This window comes from Scardinius erythrophthalmus (genome assembly GCF_964197995.2).
Source record: "Scardinius erythrophthalmus genome assembly, chromosome: 7".
Classification (NCBI taxonomy): domain Eukaryota; kingdom Metazoa; phylum Chordata; class Actinopteri; order Cypriniformes; family Leuciscidae; genus Scardinius; species Scardinius erythrophthalmus.
The window spans coordinates 18659290-18684946 of NC_138227.1; the positions used below are offsets into that span (position 1 = coordinate 18659290).

Below are 25657 nucleotides of genomic sequence, written 5' to 3' on the forward strand. Positions count from 1 at the left end.
GTTTTCATGTTGTCAAGATTTGCCTTCCTCTGCAATTTCCCTGCCGTTATTCAGCCGCGTCGCATAAAACCAATTTCTGGTGCGGCGTGCGGGGGGATTGTAGTGATAATGAAAAAGAGACTGGCTGAGGTGAATGTTAAAACGAGATAAGCGCAGACATGGAGATTGTGTGAATGCCCTGACGGTGGGAAGGCCAGCGCCATTCCCCCCAGAAGACTTTTTGTTCCTCCCACATGTTGAGAACAACAGCAGGGTAATTGGATGCTGATAAAAGTGTGTGACATAAGTGTGTGTTGCACATATTACAAGCACGAAGAGACACGTAGTGGCAGCGCTGGATGGTCAATACAATAGAAGCCTGTTATGGCCTGTATATAGTTTTTCTTTTTTCATAGCAAAGAAACACATTAGGCCAGCCTTTCTCAAACTTTTTTCAGTCAGGGCACCTTTCAAAAGTGCATAAAATCTCAAGGTACCCCAGTGTAAAATATAATTTAAAAACACTGCATAACCCAAATGCAAATGCAAATTATATATATATATATATATATATATATATATATATATATATATATATATATATTTAAAAACACTGCATAACCCAAATGCAATTTATATATATATATAATTTAAAAACACTGCATAACCCAAATGCAAATTTTATATATATATATATATATATATATATATATATATTTATCTAAAATGAATTGACAATTTTATTAATCCGTTCATAATATGTTTAACCCTTTCACACGTAAATTTAAAGTCCCCATGAAATCAAAATTGACCCTATTTACTTTGTTAGCGCATATTACTAGTCTTGTGGTGAACAATTAATCCGTGCAAGAAAATATTTTAAAAAAAAATTTTTTACCATGGTAATCTTTAATCAAAATCTGAAAATGCCCCTCCCCTCTGCATTGGAGGACCTTCTCTGATGACGTAGGTTTGAGGAATTGGTTTGGGCAACGCTTAACCACTCCCCTCAAACCGTTAGTCTGCTATGAGCAGAGATGGAGAGGAGGAGCGCTAGAGTAAAACCCTGCCCTCTGTTCAATATTCCTTTTCACTGGGAAATACGTCATAACACTGGAGAAAAGTCGTTTGCAACTTCCGGTTCACGGGGACTTTAATATATTCTGGCTGACCCCCCCAGCGTGAGTTTTTCAAGGGGACCGTTATTTAGAATGTGTCACTTTATGGTTTCCATGGTGACGCGTCATTTCTTGTCACGTGACACACCGCAGCAACAACAGAGATGAATGAATTATGATCTGCTTTTATGTCATTTTTACTTTTTTATTCAAAATATTCACAAATTTGTTAGATATGGCATGAAATATCTGATATTCCGATTGTCAAATATATGCAAGTGGAAGTGTTTTGTTTTTTGAACACCATTATAACGATCGCGTTAGTTGAGCTGTATGCGCGATGGGCGCCGCCATGTTAGTTTGTGCCGCAGACGCAGTTCAGAGAATACATGGATTTCTCGGCGACGTCATCACTGCTTGCGCACGCAACCAAGAGGCAAAAGACCCGCGCTCTTCGTACCGGAGTAAAGGGTTCGGCTAGTATGTGTTGTTGCTAAGTCAAAATGCCAAGGAGTTGTAGCCAGTGCTGGGTGCCTGATGTTCAACATTACTATGGGGAAGCATGGTTTTGCCAAAAAAATGCCTTAAAATCATAAGGCTTGGCTTTAATGCCTTGCCTTTGACGAGCACATCCTCAACACGCAAAAAATCCGGTGCAGCATCATAGTATTTGACAAGCTGCACATGACCATATTAGCACGTAGTATGCATCAAGGGATTTGTATGCTCTAATCATTTCTCTTGTAGCCTATACTTGGTGTCTGAATAAGATAATTATATCAGGCCATACAATTGCTGGCCACTTCTTGTCATCCACAATCCAAAGATCGTCATGTATTCATGGCCGTAGCCAGCTATGAGGTCACCGAGGTCCGGACCTCGGTCATTTTTTTATATTCAAAAATAAAATTTCAAGCTCTCTGAATGATTAATTAGCCGTTTAAACCGCGTCATATGTGTGTTTGCAATTTATGTCGCTGCGAGAAGGTAGATCAGTGAACGGGGCTTGAGAGCGTGTTGTGAGCATAGACTGTAAAAAATGCGGCAGAGCGCTTTATGTCACTTTATTATAATTTATAAATAAAGCGCAAAAGAAACTACAAGCATGATGCAACAGCATCGTAGTTGATGTCAATTTGAAAGTCATGAAATGACCAAAAAGTGCCAATAAACTTTTTTTTCTTTTACATTTCCGATAATGGCGCGTATAATTTGCACTAAGTGCCTGTCTTTTTAGCAAAAAAGGCACCCACAACTAAATAGCTACAGTTGCACGGGTCGTTGGGCGTGCGTGAGGTGCTTGAAACTAAGTAGCTTTTGACGCGTTCGACTCGAGTTCGAATCCGCCTTTTGCCGAACTCGCTCTTCTCCCTCTTCTCCCTTTTCCCAATACACATGAGATGTAAAATGTATAGCCTAACATAAAGGTCTCTAGCGTTATATTTTGCCAACGAACTAATATCGAAACCGTGATATGGTTTTGTGCTTTATAAAACAGCACAAGACTTTAAGTATCCTATATAGGCATTATGTTTGTGCTGCGTGATTTAAAGAAAAGTGCGCACTTTGCTCACGCGATCAAAGGGTTTATTTCTTGCAAGTGAAGACATTAGGACAAAAGTATTGTAATTTTCCTATAGTGTAATGTAAAATATACTTTTGAAATATTCATTTTCATTTATTAGGCTATATGGATTTTATGTCATAGGAATAATTATAGAAATCATTATTATATTATTATACTAATTGTTTGGCATACTAAAACACCAGTTATAATGTAATGTAGACTGAAACTCCATATCATAACTAAAAAATATGTTTGAGCCCCCTTTAATGTCCAGGTACAAGTCAATGTTTTTTATTTGTGCACAGTTCATGGGTTGAAGCCCGTTGAAGCTCTTAATTTTGAGCTCTCAAAGAGCACCAGATTGATGCATTTAACCTTAAAATGTACAAAATTTTCTTGCGGGGGAGCATGCCCCCGAACCCCCCTAGAGGGACAGAGGTTTACCCAACATAGTTTTACAAAATCCTATATGGGAAAGATCTATCATTTATGAACTTTACTCCAGCATAGTACAACAAAGTTCCTTTTAAGTCAGTAAACTAAAACTCTTAATGCAAAATTAAAATGTCCTTGGACAAACTATACATTAGGCCTGCCTAAGGGGGGGCCTACAAGACATTGATTGTGCCCAGGGGCCTCTGAATTCTTAATCCGGCCCTGCACCTCACCTCGGACCTCACTAATTTTCAAACCCTGGTTACGGCCTTGCATGTATTGCATAGATCCGGCAAGATCTCACCATTGCTGAGAGTAAGTTTTTTTTAATATAAATTAGGCTAATCGCCACGTTCGGAGGTACTAAGGGTTCCCACATAATCCATCGTCAAATCTTTGATTTACAGTAAAGTAACGTTATAGGCTATGTGTCATGAAATGTTGCAGGTCGTAACGTAAACAAGGCTAACTTATATAAAAGCAAAGCTCTATGCTGCACTCCTAACATTGGCTATTGCATTACTACATTGCTATAGTCTAACGTTAACATGATAATTCATGCATCACAGTATGTCCGGATTTTAATTCGTAAACAGTTGGACGTTTTACATAATGTTATATTAATATAATATAAACACAAACAAACAGATCCAACTCTGAAATTGCAGTTTATTATTGAGTCAGCAAGAAATTACAAACAATGCGAAATCTACGTTAATTACAATGTTCTTTTACAGAACTCGGCATAACAGCTAGCGGGTTTCTGCCTCTTGGATGCGCGCGCATCCGGTATTGTTTGTATACAAGAAACCCGTGTATCGGATCTGTTGGATTTACAACAAGTGAATTCATCCACTTCTCCCGAAATACATAAAAGTAAGTGGCAGGTGAACTGGGAGAAGAATAGAGTAAATTTTAAAGTTACTTACACAATGTGTATCTGATATGAATAAAACTAATTATAATATAAATTATTATTATTGCCTCTTCCTTTGACATCAGTGTGTATTTTACAAACTCTAAATGTATTGTTTTTTTAGTAATTATGTCTGAAACCTAAAACAAACATTATGTGGATGAAAACACTGAAAAGTTGTGATATATGACAGCTGAGCGCGCCTGTCTCTGGCTCAGCTCCAGCCAACGCGCGAAAGCACATTTGAATTTAGCAGTTGATCACGTCATGCACTGACCGTTCTAATCACACCGGTGCTCCAGGGACCAGCCTAGACTGATCGTACGTGCGAAAGGGTTAAAAGAAGAAGAATGTATTTATGTAAATTCAAATATATTTATATATGAAATGTCAGATTTTTTTTTTTTTAGCCTACGTAATTTTTTGGCGGCACCCCTGACACAGTCAGGAGGCACCCCAGTGTGCCGCGGCACCCACTTTGAGAAAGGCTGCATTAGGCGACCAAGCTGTATTGCACATTTTCATTTGAATTTGAGGCAATGTGGGTTATATCGCAGAGGTAGTGCTTAGTGGTTGCACTTTCATTGCTTGGGAGACTCAAAGTTGACATGAAATGAAAATTAAGTTTTTTTATATATATGTTTTTGACCTTGTAATTATAATAACTTTTTTTTTATTTTTTATTTTATACTAATTACTAGTTGGAAATCATGAGAATAATTACAGTTGACAGCAGTTTTGAATATTTAAATGAATAGTTTACCAAAAAAGTAAAAGTTCTGACATCGTGTACTCACATTTATGTTGTTCCAAACCAAGCGTGCCGCACAAGCCCTGAAAAGTGAAGCCAAAACGTCTCGATCGCCCCCCGGTGACTGGTCCTAGTATAGGTCATAAGCCCCGCCTCCCCATGTTATTCAACGGGACGCGAGACCAACTAAACAATTAAATTACACTTCAAATATCTTTTTTCCAAAGGTGGTTTCTTTCATTTGCTGTCGTTTTTATCACGCTGATGTAAGTTCTAGTATCTGTTTCCAAAATAAGTTGGTTTTTAGTTAGTTACGTGATGCGGTGGTGTAACGTCATGATTGACAGCTGTGATTGACAGGTTCTCCGAGCGAAGTAGTCACTGAAGCACCAACGGACATTTTTTTCGGGATCTTCGGAGGACTGAGGAGATTGTATTTGCTTTATTTTAACAAGCCTCTTGTCGTACTGCAATCAATTTTTAAAAAAGTGTGCAGAATCCACTCTCCCTGAGTGCATTCTGCGAGAGTGAGGGCAGAGCGTTGATCTCGCGGCTTTACTTCCTGCTCACTACTGCGCAGGTCTGGTCCCGAAATCGCTACTGCGCAGACTCAAGTTCCAATATGTCAGCGCCATATCGGGACTCTGGCGGCTTCAGTTCTCACCAATGGAAGAGAGCGAAGGGGCGTCGTCCATATTTTTTTACAGTCTATGTTCCAAACCTGTATGACTGTCTGTCTTCTGTGAAACACAAAACAAGATGAGTTTTAGTGGACATTGATTTCATAATGTTATGTTATGTTATGTTCCAAAAGGATTATGCTTTTATGTTCCACAAGGTTAACATCTATTGATATATTATTCAATTTATAATAGTTATTTAATTTATAAGAGGAGATGCATTTGAGATTACTGGGGTCTTTTACTTAGTAGAAAAATCTGAGAAGAGTGAGATTTACTAGTAAGGTTAGATCCTCACAATGTCACACTAATTGGTTAAAAAGTCAATTATCGAAATGAAACAATCATCCAAGAGTGAGATTTACAAAGTCTCATTTGCTCTCTATTAAATCCTGTTTCTGTCTAGGAGAAATAATTGAGACATTAAAGCAGTGTTTCTCAACTGGTGGGTCGCGTAATGTGCAGTCAAAGAAGCAACAACAAGCATAATTCTAAGTTTTTCTGATGCAAGACTTTTATTTTGAAAGTGACACTGAAAGTGATGTGTCATGAAGGCCGAATAAGGTAACCCATACTCGGAATTTGGCCCTGTGCATTTAACCCATCAAAGTTAGTGCACACACTTTATGAGCAGTGAGTAGTGAACACACACACACACACACACCAGGATCAGGGCATGGGCAGCCATTTGCTGCGGTGCCCGGGAAGCGATTGGGGGTTAGATGCCTTTGCTCAAGTCACCTAGTCATGGGTATTGAGGGTGGATAAGATTCACTCCCCTGCCAGTATATTTCCCTGCCAGTATTTAGAATCGAACCTGCAACCTTCGGGTTACAGGTCTGACTCTCTAACCATTGAGTGCCTGAGAAAAACTTGCTGTTCCGATTCAGTATTTGCGGTCAGCTGAGATGTTGTCAGGCAATTTGTCAGTGTCATTATTCTAACGTTATTTTCGTAACATGTTTGTAACTCTCACCTCAGAAAAGCGAACTTTCCTGTCCTGGCAGCCATTATCCACCTTATTTTTCAGGTAAGCGAGGGCACAGCTATTTGTAATTTGAATGTGTCTGGCTTCCGGTGTCATTTTCTTCCAGTTATTTTTAGCTGTACAAAACAGCTCGTTATGCTGCTTGATATTGCTAACTGATATTTCTTAAAATACTATTTCAATGTGTTGTCTTAATTCTAAACACATTGCTTTGTAGTGCAAACAGTTTTACAGTTTACTGCACTTTTGTATTCTTCTCATTATTTCCCACTATAGCAGCTAATGAATTGGAAGGTTCGCACACTCACAGAAAACACCTTACTTTTGCGTTGAAAAATAAGATGGATAGCTACTGTGCTCCTACTCGTAGCTCACACTCATGCTCAAATGCAGCGGCACACACTGTATATCACTTTATTATAAATCAATCGCAAAAGAAATTATGAGCATGCAGTGTCGTAGTTATGTTGTCAATTGCTAAGTCATGAAATTATCAAAAAGTACCAATAAATTATGTAACTTGCACTTCGTGTGTAAGCTGGGAAGGATTTACAGGCAGGTGTGATGTTCATTCTATTCACCAGGAGCAGTTTCCATGTTTCATTAACAGTTCACGTTAGTATTGTGTATTTACCATGGTAGCTGTCGTTTCCGCAATACCAACATGCCACTATTTCACTTTGTGTTATTTTGTATATTTTTATATAGAATACTGGGGTGTTACTGTGGTGTCTCATACCAACTTACTAACTTTATTGTATTAAAGCTACAATATGCAAAAACATTTTTGCCACTAGAGGGCGCTACATCCAAACAACAACAACGGCGTAGCTTGATGACGATGTGAAGGAGCGTGGAATGATGGGAACTGTCGTTTTAAACTCCACTGTGGATGTAAATCAGTCAGACGGGAATCGAAAAATCATGTTCATGGATGAGGCTAAGTTCTATGTATATAATGACATGCTTTTTGTGGTTCAGCGCGGTCTGTAATGGGAAAGAGAAGAGACGAGCGGGATGCAAGTAGGTCAAGTGCAAATGACGAACACCTGTGTCTTATTGCTGTGATCCACGCGCTGGAGAGACCGCTTATAATCCGCGCTGGAACGAGAGAGAGACTGAAGAGAAAATTGGACGCAGAGAAAGAAAACCGGTGGATCCGAGCTCTCATTTTTGAACTCTTTTGTGCCGTCGCGGTTGCCACGGTGAATGCGCGTTGTGCACGACTTTTGTTTGTTTTGCTTTATTTTAATAAAGTACGAGTCCCAGTCACGCGACCCCTGTCTTCTTCCTTCCTGACTCTTGAACCTCATAACACTTTTATTTCATTAAAATGAATTAACCGCAAGAAAAAGTAAGGTTTAATACTAAATTGGTTATCATAGATGTTACTGTATGTCGAATTCATTGTTGTGATAACGCGGTGCAGTTTTACATGTTCTAAACAATTGTTGTAAAAGTACATTTCGAACATACTCACATCATTTGCCAAAATACTGATTAATCTTTATGTATAACACATGCTATATTTATTTACATGGCCATAAACACCAGACGTGATAAACTATGTCAATAAACTAAACACAAATATAAAGCAATAATACTTCCCTTACATAAACATAACTATTACCGAATGCTACAGTTGGAAAATATAAAATTAAGCATGCTTTGTCGACAGAACCAGCTGCAATCGGTAAAGAATAATTGTGTTCCATAACGACTGCACGAAACAAGCTAACGTTTGTTGCTTGATAGATGCTACAACTACAACTTCCGCATTTGTCCAGGACTCCGCGCAGTACGAGCGGAAACCAAGGGTAACGCGGATATGACGCCACTGACTGGCGACTCCCAGCTCCCCCCTGCTCTAACGCCCCGTTTCCTTGGTTAAAATCTTAATTTTCTCACGATTTAAAAATAGTTGGAAACATTTGGGATATTGTAAGTAATCAACTTAACAAAATATATAACACTGGCCTTGAGATTATGGAATATTTTAATGCAAAATTCTTGCATATTGCACCTTTAACAAAAACTAGTTTGGGACTGCTATTTAATAGCCTTACTTACTTTAAAGTGTTTATTCATCAGTATTAGTCATATTCTTACAACTGATGTGTATAAGGGATGTGTGTGCACATGTGTGTGTGATATTTTTGTGGAAAAAATTGGCTTGGTTTTTATTACAATTTTTATTAGCTAATTATATATAGGTCAAATTCCTAAAAAATTGGGTCGCAGCATAATGACCATGGGAATATGTGGATCCCATGGCCAAACCAGAACCACTGCATTAAAGAGATGTCATTTGTGACAATTCTTTCCTGCAGGTAATGAGAGAAATTCTGTGCTCGGTCTGTCCTTATACATCTTGTGAAGAATATCAGTATTCATGGGGCCTATTCATAGTGGATTATTCAGGTGCTCAAACAGAATGGAAAATAATGAGTGTCGCCTTTGTACGGCGTGACAAAAGTTTCAGCCTGTCAGTGAGCGTTAATCTCAGGGTTTCTCTTTATCTCGTCACCGGCTTCAGGTCTGCTGCAATATGGCGCTTCAGTGAGGAAGGTCAGGCAAATGACACGTGGAGGACATGTCTGATCATTTGTGGCATAATGGTACGCATGCCGGACTAGGCTAGTCTTCCTTGGGTAATGTACGAGGGGAGAGGTGAGTGAGATAAGGGCCGTCAGAGCCGGAGTCCACCTGCGGATTATCGCACGGCTGTCAGATGGATTGCCTAGGTTTGGCCCCTCCAGATGGCACAGATGGGTCTCATCATCTCTCCTCTTCTATACTCCAGGCACTCCTTAATATAGCAACAGCTCCCTGATCTTTCCCGGTCTCTACTGCCCATTTCAACTCATCCGCACCTGTAGCCCAGATCTGTACATCATTTCCTGTTTGCTCTTAATTACAGGCTCTAATTAGCAGCCCAAATACAAGTATATTCTCTTGCCAACGTGATTCTCAGCTCCAGAGGAATGGACCCTGCTAATTAGAGAAAATTTCCATCCTTCCTGTTATCCCAGAGAAATGGAACCACGGGAATAGAGGAGAAGAACGCAGCAGAGACAGAAAGAAAGAGCAGCACCACTGAGGGCTTTTGGGCTTTTTCTATTCTTATACAGCGACACAAGGGACTATTCGACTTTTACATGACTCGGATTTGCATAAGAGAGAAACTCCCTGAGAATTCGTTGAATACACAAACACATCAATCAAATCCAAACAATCTACATCAAGTCAACTCAAGCTCCGCTGTTTTAAACTCTGATGGGTTCGTAATGGTACGAACTTGCCTGGCAATGGGAGAGAGAGACAGAGCGCAGTTGGTGACCACTCTATATCAGATCAGTATTGTCATCTGCTGTCCTTCATGTTGGGAGAGCTTCAGGCGTGTGTGACCCACATAAGCAGTGATGTGCATAGAAGTGAATGCCATACACTTCACTGCAAAGAGACTTTCAGAGGAGAAACTCCTCACTGTGGCATTTGCTGTAACTTGGCATCTGTAGAGTGGCATCCTTTGTAGTTACACGCCTGGATGCGGAAAGTTGCAGTAAGTTTAACATAGTTGGAATTTATTTTGCATTGAAACGCTTGAGCGGTTGGCAAGTTTTAAAGTTTCAGTTTTTGGGGTTATTCCACAAAATGGGTACTATTTGTGACCTTAATGTCTACATTCATTGACTAACATAGCTATTGGCAACTTCAAAGTTAGACATTTTTCCAAAAATGCTTTTTTAAATGTTTTTAAATGAAGTCTCCATTGCCCACCAAGGCTGCATTTATTTGATCAAAAATACTGTAAAAAATAATAATATTGTGACATTTTTATATACCACCTAGGGCTGGGGGGTATATTGAGTTTGTCCTATATATTTTTATAAACGATATAAGATGAGGCAAGACTGTTTATATCAATATACAGTGGTTTGATATGAGCGCATCTGAAAAATAGCGGAAGGCACAGAGTGAGCTGCTTTGAGGAAAGGCTTTAATCCAATTTGTCCTAAACATGAGACATGCTCTATATTAAGGGCTTCAAAATAACTCGAATAACGTGAATAGTTTACTCTAATGCTCTGACAGATACTTGTGCTGTTTAATGTGTGAGATGCGTTTTCCTCAGTGTGTAACTTACATTTCACAGGTATATTCTTCATCTGTAAATGTTAGAAAGTCATGCAAATATTTCCTTTTTGAGTCTCCACTAAACTTCACAGATTCGCATGCGCCCCAAGCAGACGGAACACAATAATTCTGACTAAAATATAGATTTTTACTAAAATATTTGTTTTAAACCACATTTGTAATTACAATGTTAGAATGTAATGATTATTAGAATGTAATAATTTTAACAATTTTTTGCACATAATCAAAAGCATAGCCTACATGGTTAAATTCACTATATTTGTTTTCATAGCCTTCGATATGACCATTGTTTGTAGAACAACACTGGGCAGGATATGAAATATATATATTTTTTTTTTAAATAAATACAGAAGCTTTTTTTAAATCCAAATAGAAAAAAGTAGAAAATTTCGAGATATATACTTTATCTCTATTAATCCATATCGCCCAGCCCTAATATCATCTGCATATATGCTAGACATGCAAATTTTGGTTCATGTATTTTTAACTTTCATTTTGTCTTTACTCTTTCTCTACATATGTATTATTACATTACATTAATCTTGATGTAATTTATCTTGACATTATTGGTTTTCACACTGTGCTTAACCCCAGGTTATCGCCGTTTTAAACACCGCTGTTAACCCCGGGTAAAGGAACGTTTCACACTTGTAATTTAGAAAGCAGGGTTAGCACCGCTTTTTCTTTGTGATATTGAAACCCTGCTCTGGAGGAGAGTTAGCACCGCTTTTGCAGTGTTAACCCCGCATTGTGGTGTCAAATGTGTACTTCTTACCTTTAAATTCCGAAATGTCCATTCAGTATAAACTCGATAGTACAGTCGGAAATACAAGGATGCACAATGCTAGAGCTTTTATGTAAACAGGTCGCATGCTGCGTTCATCCAATCAATGACATTGACACCGCAAATACGCAAATAAGAACGTTAACCCAGTGTGAAACCGGAAGCAAGATAACCCAGGATTCCGTTTACCCGGGGTTTAGAATGACTCAGGATTAACTATTTCAAGTGTGAAAATCTCTAATGTATTATCGAAAGACTTGAAAAAAGGTACCAGTTTCATAGAATGACCCTTGACCTGGTATCTGTCTGGTACAGTATTTATTTGTTAATCAGACATTTACTCTGTACCAGAGAGCGGTTATGTGTGTCAGATACAGAAAGAGAGGTCGTGTTTGAGAAAAAAACAAAGCCAGTCCTCTCATTAACTTTAAGGCAACAGAGATGATTAAAAAATCTCTGCTGGACACATTGCTACTGAAAGAGCTGAGCACATGGACATCAATCCTCTTTCCTTCCCTCATTCTGTCCCTTAATCTTATCCCTCACTTTTCTCTTCTTTCATGTTTGTTTGTTTATGGGCTTTTGGCCAGTGGTGAGGAATCAGGACGACACAGATCATATTCAAACCCTTGTTCCTGTGAGCTCACTACACCACGGCTCTGACTGTTCATTTCTTTCCTTTGTTTCTCTCACTCAGATCTCATAAGGTGATTCATATCACCTGCAAATAACGCTTGTTTATTTATGAGGTGTCACCTCAATTATTCAGAATTTTTTATTGCTGTAAACAGGAAATCAGATTCAGCACAGCACAGGACAGGAAGGCAGGAGAGCAGGAGCTCTTTTTTCAAACTCAGACATAGCTGGAGGGGGTTTTCTGCTAATTCTCTGTTAATGTGACACAGCATGTATCTCCAGATTAATTAACCATCCGCCTGCCCTCATAGTGCTGATACAGTGACTGTATCAGTGTGTCTCTCAGGCCATGCACACTCACTGAAGCTAAACAGTTGTCACTCCTGTTCTGAATCCTAAATCCCACTCTACACACAGATTTCACTTGTTTACTAGAGTGAAAATGCATTCTAGATACAAATTTACACCAAAGGTTCAGGTAATGACAACTGTATTTATGTTAATCCACATGGCGTAAAAGCGACTGTTTTTAATGCAGCAACACTATTTTGAGCCCTGACAGCTTGTCTGAGGTGCCGTGCTAGAAAATGACAAAAACGTACAAGAAATGAAAGGTATGAGCCTTGATTCAGTGACAAATTTTGATACCTATTTCTTGGCACCGTAGTTCCTCCCACCAACATTTTTGTCTAAAAAGGCACCATTTATTGCAAATAAATGAATTTTCTTCTCTTTTTGTCTGCTACTAGTCTGTTAAATTAGTGTTATATTATAGCAAAAGAAAGTACTGACATACCTTAATATTGATATTTTAATATCTGTACAAATTTAAACTTGGGCGTACTGTCCCTTTAAGGTCTTTTTTGTATTTCGGGACAAAAAAATGGGCTTCCCGTTTTCCCTGTTCATTCTATGGCATATGGGGCCGGGAGTGCTGGGATAATTGACTTAATTTCTCTTTATTTTGAACCTGTCTGTTGTGCTCTGTGTAAAAAACAGCAAACATTTTAATCAACACTGACCCCGAATGACACAGCGGCTGCACATTTACACGCCAACGTCTGCATCTGACTGACAGTCATGTTTATGCAAGGGATTACATGCGTAGGGTAGACGGTCGGGCCCAGTGCCAACGCAAATTGGATTATGGCGAGCAATATTCTGGAAACATTTTATTATCCAAGGGCTTTTAGTGTAATGTGATTACTTTGTAATGCACTTTTGTTTTATGGACTGCTTCAGCACATTGCAGCTCCAGCTTTATTAAGCGTGAATTTATTCTGTAGTACACATCATCAGGTTGTCACCTGTTGCCTTCACAGCACTCAGGGGCCTTCAAGCGTGTTTTTAGCAGTGCTTATTTAAATTCAGTCCTCATCGTTCACTGTGGCCGAATTTAAATTGCTGGGTACTGTTGTGCTTTTTGTTCAACTTTCCTGATGGTAAACCTCAGACAGTGGCATTAATTTGTGCTGAGAGTTTGACGTGTCTTTTTGCCGTAAAGAGTTTGAGGTGTCTAGATTGAGGGCGACGTGTGCGAGGCCTCATTAACCTATCGTCACGTCTGCGTCTAGGCAGGGTCACTCATCGGGTCACATTCATTTGCTTGCATCTGATTAAAGACACTTTCATTACCTGAGAGGAGCACAAGGGCACATCCCAGCTGATCCCAGATCAGCCACAATGGCACAGTTTCACGACGACGCTAGCTAGTTGAATAGTTCTGATTTTTTCATTCAGCATGATTGTAATTATTCCTCAGATGCACACTTTTTTACTCTGCTCCGTGTCACGACTTCCACCCACGCTGCCATATTGGATATTGGCTCATGCAGTTGTTGCATGTATTGTCTAAAGTGGAAGACGGGCAGAACTAGAAGTAATGGGCGGCTATGGCTTTCTATTAGTGACAGGTGAGGATATGCATGCTGGCTTCAGCAGACAGGAGATTGCCCGTGGTGCAATTACCATGCAGCTTGGCAGACAGACAAGCCAACACCATTATGAGTGCAGTCAGTGTGGCAGAATGTGTCACCCCACTGCCATCTCTGCACAGCTGAAAACACGTCAATCTGTCCTTCTGCTTTTATGTATTGTCGAAACTTTTCCACATTCGTCAAACATTCCTATCCCTATTAAATCACTTACCAAACACAGTTTTGCTTCTGATTGGATGAGTCATGTTTGAAACCATGGGGGAGTCACTTTTATATCCAAGGAATTTTTTATTGCAGGAATTAAGGGGTACTTTGCTGCTGGCAAAACTGACTTATGCGTATGCCTATGCAGTAAAAAGGCAGATTTCTTTTTTTTTATCAGTGCTACCTGACTGAAACAAAAGAAAAAAGGCTGTTGTCTTTCCTTTTGCCGAATAGGAAAGAAAACTTCAATACCCATAATGCACTGGGCATGTTGCCATCCAAGGCCACTCCCACCAGTCTGCTATGGATAGAGTCAAATATCACCTTGCTTTAGCAGGAAATACTTCTTAGCAAACTTTTAGTCATAATGGTGTTGACTTGTATTGTTGACTACGAACACTGTGTTTTATGCCGTTCTTTCTGTTCATCCGGTGGACTTTTGCTGACAAATAAATATGAATTTCTCAGTCCAGGTAACACAGAGAACAAGTAAACATATATATACTACTGACATTGTAACAAAACAAAGTGGGTTGAAAATTGAATTTTTTAAAATATAATTCTATAAAAATTATAACTAAACTTTTTTTTTCTGAACAGTTCCATTTCCATTTTATTTTAAGCTTTATTTCAAGGAAAAAAATTAACAGTAACAACTCTGGATGCTAGCTATTCAATAGCCATAGCAAGACTGAGGAGTCAGCCTTTTTATTCCAAAAAGGTTAGACATGTAATTTCCATCACTGTCATTTCCATCCCTGAATAATATTAAACACAATATTTAAAGTCTGTGTGAACCGGAAGTTGCAAACGACTTTTCTCCAGTGTTGTGACGTATTTCCCAGTGAAAAGGAATATTGAACAGAGGGCAGGGTTTTACTCTAGCGCTCCTCCTCTCCATCTCTGCTCATAGCAGACTAACGGTTTGAGGGGTGTGGTTAAGCGTTTCCCAAACCAAGCCGTCAAACCTACATCATCAGCCATTCCAGACCGGAAGTAACTTTTCAGACTTTGATTAAAGATTACGACGACAAACAATTTTTTTCTGTGTATTAAATTCCACGAATGAATTTTTCACCACAAGACTAGTAATATGTGCTAACAAAGTAAATAGGGTCAATCTTGATTTCAGTTGGACTATAATTTGAGATGAGGTGGAAATGACACCATGGTGGGAATATTCATGACTTCCAAAAATAATCGAATTCTCCTGTGCATGTGTATGTCCACTGTTTTCTACAAATCCAGAGGAAAAAAATATCCATTAAGTTAAAGTTCAAAAAGTTCATTTGATTTCATTGGTTCTTTAACCATGTCTCTGCTCTCTTTCTTCTCTTATAACATTAAGGTGATGAACGTGAGCCTGGCTGAGGGTGACGTGGTCAGATTCGAAGACCTGGGCGGCAGGGAACCTTCGATGCTGGCCAACGAGTCCATCTTGCTTAAAGGTCTGGTGGTACGCAGCTGGAGCAACCAAATATCCATCCACTTCCGTAGCCGGCAGCCGCAGTTCAGCTCCTTGCTGCTGCGTTACCAAGGTGAGATGTCCTACGTCAACCTCTAAACATCTGCTTCATCTACTTGCTGCTAATTGCACTTGTGCCAGTGTCTCCGGCTGGCATGGATCCAGTGCTCTAGACAAACCTGTTTGTGAGTGTACACTTACTGATTAGATTGGCACGAACGATTAGGACTCTGGGAGTAGGGAGCTCTCAATCATTCCTTTCTATTAGGAGAGACTCTCTGTGCACTGAAGGGGAAACACTCCTTGTTATCTCATGTCAACATAATATGCTCATGTTAGCCTGAAAATGACAGCTGCTGTCAATAGGCTGCATAATTACATCGGAGAATGACTTGGATAATTCTCTGCTAATAGTCTTATAACAGAGTCATCAAGTGGAGATCGGCACAACAGAAAAGGTTACGGAGCGCTGATGCGCCCTGGCCCAGCGCTGCGCCACTCTCTCGTTCGTTATGCGGGACGATAAAATGACAAATGACCGTTACAGGAAAATTCTTTTGTTTCTGTGAGCTAATGAACTGTGGCGGGTTTGCAGTGGCGTAATATCATTTTTTGCACATCCTTAATATGCCTTTTGAATAAGAAAGTCGTTTACACTCCACCCCCTCTTTCTCTCTGTCTTTATGAGTGTGTGGGGGGTAATCAGTGGTGTTCAGCTTTCATAGAAAAGAAGCTACATTCCCCCTGTTAGACACATTGGAATCAACCGCAGGAGCCAGACAGCACATATTTCATAAAGGCTCTCTGTTTCTTTACAAAACTTCCAATTACTTGGTTCCGAAGGCCCTGCTTCCCCTGATTCCGGTTCAATTTAATGTTCCCCAGCTGCTATGCTGGATGGATGTGCACACGCAAGAGCAGCTAATTTTGCCACTGGGTTTACACTTGCCTTGGCATTGATGTAATGGCAAACAAGGAAAGACAAGAACCAAGCATGGATTGAGATCTAGCGTAAAAACATGACTGTAGTGTTGAGTCGAGTGTGGACAAAAATTATGTCGATTATTTATTCAACCTGATGTCGTTCCGAACCTAAATTACTTACTTTCTTCTGTAGAACATAAAAGGAGAAGTTTAGCAGAATATTCACACTGTTCTTTATCAGATAATGTAGATCAGGTGCTGTCAAGCTGCACAATTGAATTTTCTTATTTTTAGTTTTTCATCTAATATTTGTTATTTTATTTTAACTTTATTTGAATTACTAAAATTAGTTTTTTTTTTAGTTAACAATAACACTGCAAGTTAAATTGCAGTGCAAAATATATGCATATTCAAATGGCATGAATATATGGCATTTTAAATGTAAAATGACACTTAGTAATATTTTCATAATATTTAACATATTAATATTATCATATTACTATGTATTGATAATAATTAATTATTTTATTCATGATAATAATTATAATAATGCCTAAAACTTTCGTCTGTTCTTCACGCAAATCTATGATTTCGGTCGGATTTGTCCGAAATCAAATAAAATAACTTTTATTTTTAAAAATAATAATTAAAAAAGTCAGTACATTTTGTTGGACGCTTTTATTCAGTCTACAAAAGGTAGTGGACAAACACATATATTTAAATTAAATAGTCTTAAGCAACTGATGCGCTGTAATAGGCGGTCTCATTTTCTTTTCAAAAACATGGTGCATCTCTATAATTTGAGATTAAAATGTCTCTATCAATGTTAAAACCAAACCTAAAGCCTTGTACTGCAACTACTGAGATTATAGAGAAAATGATCCTCATTGAGCTACAATACAAAATGAAGAAGGTCCTCTTTATGTTCTGAAATCAGTGAGGTTAGACGCTGTTTCTGTTTGCATTATTGCACTTGCTATAATTTTTCCTGGTTTCCTTTTACTTCACAAACTCACCAGACAATTGAATGGAATAACATTTCTGGATGTTCTTTTTTTTCCAATATCAGTTTTTAACATGGTCATGTCAGGGATGTCTACAAAGAAAATTGTCTGTGTTTCAACATGGATGAGCATTCTTTGATCGCCTCAACTCTTTTCCAAGGCTTTGTGGTGTGAGCATTAGAGTGTGAACGCATCAAAATCTTTTTACATTGAACTTTGATCTCTTGTCATGTGTCTAAAGCAAGTAGTTTTCTGCTATACCATACACGCAGATCTAACACACCTGTCCTGTCCCGACGTTCAGCAGGCCGTACAGTTTGACGAATGACAGATTCTCTAAATGGGAACCTCCATCAAAGATGCGCACATTAAAGATTTAGACCTCTAAATAATTCAGATCACAATGAAAGGACCCTCGCTGCACCCCTTTGCGTCTGGATAAAGGTTAAACACAAACAAGGCAGGGCTGATGGAGTGAAGTTTGAAATGAAGGCTGTTGGGGTCTGAATGGCCTTTCTACAGGTAATCGCCCCCTTTGCCGCACCGCTCTCGCCCCACCACTTAAATGTCAGAAGCTTGAGAGGTTGTCACTCTCATACGGCACTGCAGGGGAAGCAGGTGTGCATATGCAAGTGTTTTGGGTAAACTATTTTGTGAATGCTTTAGACGAGGTATTATGAGCTGAGGATTGGAGTCCTGCCCCAGTATGAGCTCAGTTGTGTAGTTGAGCCGTGATAAAGTCGGCTGATCTGGGCTGAGCCTAGCAGTGCATGGCGGGTTGCAGTGTGCAGTGATGACTGAGGAAGCTGCTGTAATATCCTCCACCCTGCCGCTCGCCCCTCCCAGAGGAGATTAACCCTGCAGGGCGAGGGATCACCAGCTGAGATACACGCTCTCACCCACTGACACACATCCTCAGCCAAAGCAGGGCTCCACTTCTCACTTTTTTCGTCTGCTACTTTCTTTGCACTTTCATGAGAGCAAAAGTCGCATTCACCAAGCACCACATGGAAGCAAAACTAGACTTTTGTGAGTAAATAAAAGAGTTATTATATGTATATACACTTTATAACACTTTGTAACACTTTATTTTGATAAAGTCCCTTTTTAACATTCGGTTTACTATAAGTAAGTTTACAACTACAGTTTTCAACTAATTCTTATTAGAGTATTAGTAGACTGTCTGCTTAATATCTGCTAACTCTTTATTGTGATGCTTCCCAACAGACATTCTACTGACTGTTAGTAACTTTTCAACTAAATGTCAACTTATTCAAACTCTAACCCTACCTATCTACTAATAATACTCTAATGAGAGTTAGTAGACATGTAGGTGTTACTTATATGTTACTTATAGTCAACAGAAAGTGTTAAAGGGACCATCAAAATAAAGTGAAACTATGTTTTGTGAGGTTTCTGTAAATTTCATTATCTGTTGTTGTTGTTTTTTTTTTCGTGAGACATTTTTTTTCCTTTTGTATTACTAATGGCGTGTTCACACCAAACGCGAAATTTAATTATTTGCACGAGTAGATTACATACAAAGTCAATGCAAAGACGCGAATAGACGCGAATTCGCGCCGGGCGTCGCGAATGACGCGAATTGGGCGACGCGTTTGCCGCGAAAGCTCGATAATCGCCTCAATCGCGTCTTTCGCGCAAGTTGAAAAATTTCAACTCGAGCGGAAAATTCGCGTGAAGACGGTGAAATTCACCGAGTTGAGTGCGCCTCTGGATGGTGCTGTGAACCCAGACACGCCGACATTTGGCTTTCCTCCGTATTTGGGACTTCCACAACTACAGAGCAGAATATAATTTATTTCAGACATGACGGAAAAATGATGGCAGAAAGAAATTGTGGTGTTGTTGTTGATGATGATGACACACTCCTTTTCGCGGGATGTTTTTATTCGCGAGTGACGCGAAAAACAAGAAAAACATCCAGCGAGTAATCTACAGCGAGTAACGCGATGCGAATATACACTTCGCGTTTGGTGTGAACACACCATAACTCCAGGACTTAAATTATAGAGAACCTTCCTCCTTTAGAGACAAATACGCTACCATTCAAAAGGGTTTATAAGACTTTTTTTAAAAACATTAAGGCTTCATTTGATCAAAAATACTGTAAAAACAAGACAAAGACAAAGATGAATTTTCAGCAGCCATTATTCTAGCCTTCAGTGTCACATTATCCTTCAGAAATCAGTCTAATATGCTGATTTGGTGTTCAAAAAATAGGTTTTATAGTTTCTACGTCTAGTTCACATCTAGTAGAAGTTAAAGAGGCAATCTTCAGCCAGCCGGTGGTAATGTCACAGCAGTATTCGGTTAATATCTTTCAAACCCATCAGGAGCTCTGTACTCTCAAGATGGTCAAAGTTTACTATTTGCTGCTTGACCGTAAAGTCTAAATCAAGCCATTTTATGATACAATCTTAAACGCTGTGTAAGTCGTCCTTTGACCTTATTTGTCTGCAAGGTCTTCATGGAGGTACTGTAAGTGCTGTCATGCACTGACAGACCAGATTTCTGTGATAGATGGGAATGTGGTAGTTTTATGTGTCTAGACATGCCCTGCCTTGACTCATTCATGCACTTCTCTTTCCTTCCGACCCTGCCCATCTGTGCGGCATTGGACCGAGGCCCTGAATCCCAAATGATCTGGAGCTTGCCACATCCAGATTTTATTTCAGTTCCGCCCTTGCGTTTTATATAGCGTAAGATGAAAGTAGAACCATTTTTAACTGATCTCGGGGTGAGCTTGACTGTGTGACAGGTGAGTCGGAATAGCTGTAAAGCGAAATTAAACAATTCAAGCTATTCTATGAATAAACGGTGTCGTTGATCATTTAATTGCCTGAATTTTTCTTTTCTTGAAGAAGATGACGCCTTGATGTTTCATTCCGTTTGATCCCTAGGTTCACCTTGTCTGGTGTGAAAAAAGTGAAACATTTTCGTTAGACAGGCGTTCAAGACGAGACAGATCTGATTATAGATGGACACGCTGTCTCTGAGAGAATGGCTAATTAATTTCTGCGTAATGAGCTGCCTCTTTTGAGAGGTTGACAGGCTAATGAATCCTGCCCTCTCATCACAGAGTTACGCCTTGGAGTCATCTAAAAAATGATCTGGACCTGCACAGGAAGAAGAATCGTGTCAGGTCATTTCAAAGCACGCCTTTAAGAATGAACAATGCTGCAGGTGGCCGAGGGCATGGAGATTGATAGATGAAAATAGAGCCATTCATGAAATAAGAAAAAGAGTAAAGGAGATTTTGCAGTGAAAAGGCTTCACAATTAACCATCAAGCACTCTCCTTCCTCCGCTACTCTGTGGGAAATTGCTTTAACATTTAAAGAGTCGGTGGGTTGACAGAAAGAGATGGTACCATGCTGGGTCCCATAGAATTGCGAGTTTTCTCAGAAATTGAGCGTTAGTCACGAGCTGTAATTCTTTTCTTTCTCAGTTTTATAAGCACCGTTATCCCTTCAACTTTATTTGACCTGCCATTCTGTACACACTACAGTATGTCACCCAATTAGGGAGTCGTGTCATGCGTCCATGTCTGATTTGTAAGGCTGAAACCTCCACGTCTTGGCGCAAACATTGCCCTTCTCAGTGATAAACGTCTGGATGGATCAGTGTCTTCGACGGCTGCGTTAAAAGACAGGCAAAGTTTCCTTAAAAGAGCTTTGACATTTAGTGGTGTCAGAGCGTTCGGCGGCTGAGGTGTCAGATCAGCTTAAGCAGATGTGCAGCTCAGGCTGTATTTCACCTTTATGCCAGGTTCACTTCTGCCTGAGGCGGTCTCATTTCTGCAACATTAATTTTCGTGCTCCCCTGTCGTGTATGACGGCCAATAATAAAAGGCCAAACTGCCCCTGTGCTCAAGTCTACGGCAGATTTATGGAGGTCTTGGTTTTTTGTTATAATAAATTATTTTGTACACTCTGCACTTATCAGAGAGTACATAATCAGTATGTTTTAACTCCAAGTCAGCATAACTTGGCATTTACATTCTATTTTACATAGATGATCTGCCTTCTGAGTGAAACAGGATATTTAATGAGTAAAAAAATTAAAAAAAAGAATCCATTAGGAGCTGATTGGATTGTAGAAAGTGACTATTACATAACTGAATGGAGAGTAATGGTTGATTGTGAGGGGTTGAAAACTAAAGAGCGGTTCACACTAACAGTGATTTACAGCAATAAAGCTATACTATTCCAGTGTAGTTTTTATGTGTATCTTATTTCTTTACTAAATTCTTTACTAAATTTCTTTACTAAATATTTTTTTTTCATATAATTTAATCAAAATGTCTTAATAAATGTTTAGATATAATTTAATACGTATTAAATATTTATATATGTTTTTTTTTTGTGTGTGTGGACATTTTAGTTGCATCTTGGTGTTTTTAATCAACATTTTTAAGCCATTAATTTATTGAAACATGTTATATATATTATATATATATATTATATATTATTTAAAATATATTTTGCACATTTTGGAAATTGTCATATATAAAAACAAATATATTATAAAAAAATATAATATTTTATATTATATTGTCATTTAATTTATATTAACTTAATTTTATCAGCATCTTGGTGGTTTTAACTGACTTTTTTAAGTGATATCCCAAAATTAGCATAAAATGTGTGGAAGGAAACCTAGTTAGTGTGAATGGCACTTAAAAACATCTGGTGATGTTAGATGGAAAAAGATGAAAAAGTTGATTCAGAAATCATTTCTGATAACATTACAATCAGTTTTAAAACCATTACAAAGACAAACATTTTCAGTGCAATTTCATGCATCGATGAATCATGCTTATTAAGACCAGGAAGGTATATCATGCTGCTAGGAACAATTTTCACATGCACAGCTTTCTTTGGCAGACATTTTGGAAGCTGATCAATAGAATTACAGTATTAATGGGTCTGACTTCCGCTGACTAACACCCCATCCACTTGATGATGATTGTGATGATAACGGCCTTGCGCGAACCCTTTTTTGGCAGCTGTTCGCTAAGACATAGCTAATAGCTGTTTCAAACGGCATGCTATTCAGGCACCGCGGCGGTAACATTCAGGCTGTTCTCCACTGGTAGTGATGCTAAAGGAGCACAGAGAGAGAAATCTAGTGTGTGTAGGTGTGTGAAAAGTGTGTTGACAACTCACTCCTTACTGCCGCACAGTTAGCATAGTTTAAGATCTACCATCCATTTATTCATAAGCCCTCCTCCTCAGCTAGGAGGTACAGCCTGTGATGTTCCAGGTAACAGTGCACTTTTAAAAAGGAGGAATCCCACTTCACACCTCTAGAGGATCCAGTCCTGTGTCTGATCCAGCAAATACAGCATCATGAGACTAGGCTAACCACATAGAAGGTAAAATGAAGGTAAATTTGTTGATAAAGTAATCACTGGTGACTTGTGTATCCATTGGTGCACATGTCAAGTACACGGGTGCTTAGCAATACAACAAGACAAAAATCCTGTGATCTGGCTACTTAAGCTCAATAGAAAGCATCTGACCAGCCTTCAGCTTTTATGTTTGTTTGAAGCACAAATGAGGTCCTCTCTCCAAGGCTGCTGGCTGTTCTCCGGTTCGGTCGCAACCCAGAGTCTGTCAGACATAACATACAAATATGAGACTTTGACCCAGCTGAAGGGAAGGCGGTTATATATCGGAAGGCCCCGATATACTCACAGCAAAGTTTTAAGGGGGTCTCAAATTTTGTCAAAAATTATAATAAAAAAAAGTCATTTTTTAAAAAAATATTTTATTTTATTGTCTCCAGTGTTCATTTCGTTAACGAAAACTATGACGAAAAATGTACGTTGACGAACCGACGACACCCACGTCATTAAACGATAACTGTAACTATATCAACACATGCAATATCATTGACGAAAAAAGACGAGAATGAAATGTGTTTAAAAAAATAAAAACTTGACCAAAACCAATTATTTTTGTCGAATAAAGGAGGAGACACATTATAGACTGTTTTTACGAGCGTTCATGCTTACAGTTGCCAGATTTCAATAATTAAAAACCCCAGTCAGAGCTTTTCTGTTAAATGATCACGTTTTCTACCCGGTCTTTTCAATATTATCTGGCAACCATGCACGCAGGCTTTCTACACTGCTGAAGATGCGCGGATGATCTAAAAACACAGACAAGTAAGCTGGAGTTCCGCGATCTTCATTTGAGATTTTCTACTTAAATTAAAGTGTCATTCAGCCGGTCTGTGTTCTGTCACGAGCCGCTTGCGCTGTTTGTGCAACTAAATCTGCGAACAAAATGCAGGCTGTTATTGTCACACCACGATCGGTCAAACTGCAGGCTCTCATTTGCAAGTGAACTGATTGCGTGCCAGTCTCCGATAGGCTATACCTGACATTTATTCAGTTGATTGCTCTTGTATGTGCGCCAGATTGGTGCCAATTATTGTCATGTCTGCATTGTAATGCACAACTTAGCCTCTCCTTGTTATAAAACAATGTGCATCCAACTTTAGCCAATGCAACCTCCTATGTCAGTGTTGCTTTACGAATACTATAGCATATCGGATTATCAAAAATTGTTAAGTGTGTGCGTGTGTGTGTGCTGTCATGTTGGTATAGACTGATTGTCTTGGCTTGCATTCATGAAATATTGTAATGTTATAGGCCTACTGCATATTGAGAAAATTTAGATTGGTATTGCGCAACAACCGGGAGATGGGGACGCCCCCGAATATTGACGGGTATTTTGCACACTGTGCTGCACGCTTTCCTCTCAATAACAAAATAAACACACAACAAAATGTAAAAAAAAAAAAAAAAAAAATTAAAACAGCAAGCATTTTTAAGCATTTTTTTAAGAAAGCATAAGAAAATCATCCGATCATAGCAAAGTGGATATGTTTGCGCGAGCTCTGAAATTTTACGCTCTGGTAAAGTCACAACACATTTATTTATATAGCACTTTACACAATAGATTGCTTAAATGCAAGCAGCTTTACAGTATTAAACATGAAAAACAGTCAGTGTCTCATTTAATCAGAAGTACAACTTAATTTTCTACTATAAAGCGGCTATCCAGTGTTCATGTTTTTACTTGCAGATGTCTGACCTCAACGGACTGAATAGAAGAAAAGATTTCCATGTAAAAGATAGAGAGCCTCAGCGCACACCTACCATTGCGTAATCGCCACGGACCAATGGTAGTACGAAGGTGTTTACTTGCTGGAGCTTTGGCATGCTGTTTCAAACTCTCAGAACTCCAAACAAACTGATTTTGTTCAAAATTGTCACATCAGTTCATTCTTTGATTTCACTTGAAGTATATCGGGGTCTTTACACAAGCTATCTTGGCTCAGCTCATGAAGATCAGCCGAGCAAAGAAGAAGAATAAAAAGAGATTGTAATTAGCCCCTTTGGCAGAGTGTGTCCTTGTCTCTGTCCATGACAGCAGCTGATAATAAGGTTGGCATGCCTTTTCAGGTTAGTTAATATCTGAAAAGTAGCCCATTTTAAAAGGCGTTTAAGTTGAAATGACATGCTGACCACATCTGGCCAGTCAGTTCAGTGGCCAAAGCTCTCAATATTCATATGTCCTCGAAAGTCAGGGAGCATTCAGGGACTTGTTCTTCATCAATGTTCAATGAGCTTACACAAGAAAACCTACCATCACACAAGACACCCCTCTACAATCAAATCTGAAGGACTCTCAAGCCTGAAGAGTGATCTAATAAAAAGGATCTGAATGTAACAAAGCGAGCATGAGAAGTGTGCTACACTCTGTGCTATATTAGACCGAAATGAGAAATAACACAGGCTGAATCCTCATAGCCAATTAGCAGAGAAGTGTCACACACTGCCAACGTCTCAAAGAACAGAACGTCTCGGTTACGTATGTAACCCTCGTTCCCTGAAGGAGGGAACAGAGATGTAGTCGACGTGTCGACTGATTGGAATCAGGCTAGGGAGCCTGTCATCTTCGAGTATTGTAAAAACGAGCCAATGGACATTGCCATGCGTGAATCGCATCACACGCCCTGCCCCGCAGCGCGGGTATAAATACGGAAGTGGATGCACGGACCAGTTGTTTTTCGCTG

At 39.1% G+C, this 25657-nt stretch overlaps 1 protein-coding gene across 1 annotated transcript in view; it reads left to right on the plus strand.

The window, feature by feature from the left end:
* Positions 1-25657, plus strand: part of sez6b (seizure related 6 homolog b) — a 201559-nt gene that overhangs the window by 119972 nt on the left and 55930 nt on the right. Inside the window, exon 4 of the mRNA XM_081370344.1 lies at positions 15502-15691. Within this exon, the coding sequence (XP_081226470.1) occupies positions 15502-15691 (190 nt within the window). The remainder of the gene's footprint in view (positions 1-15501; positions 15692-25657) is intronic.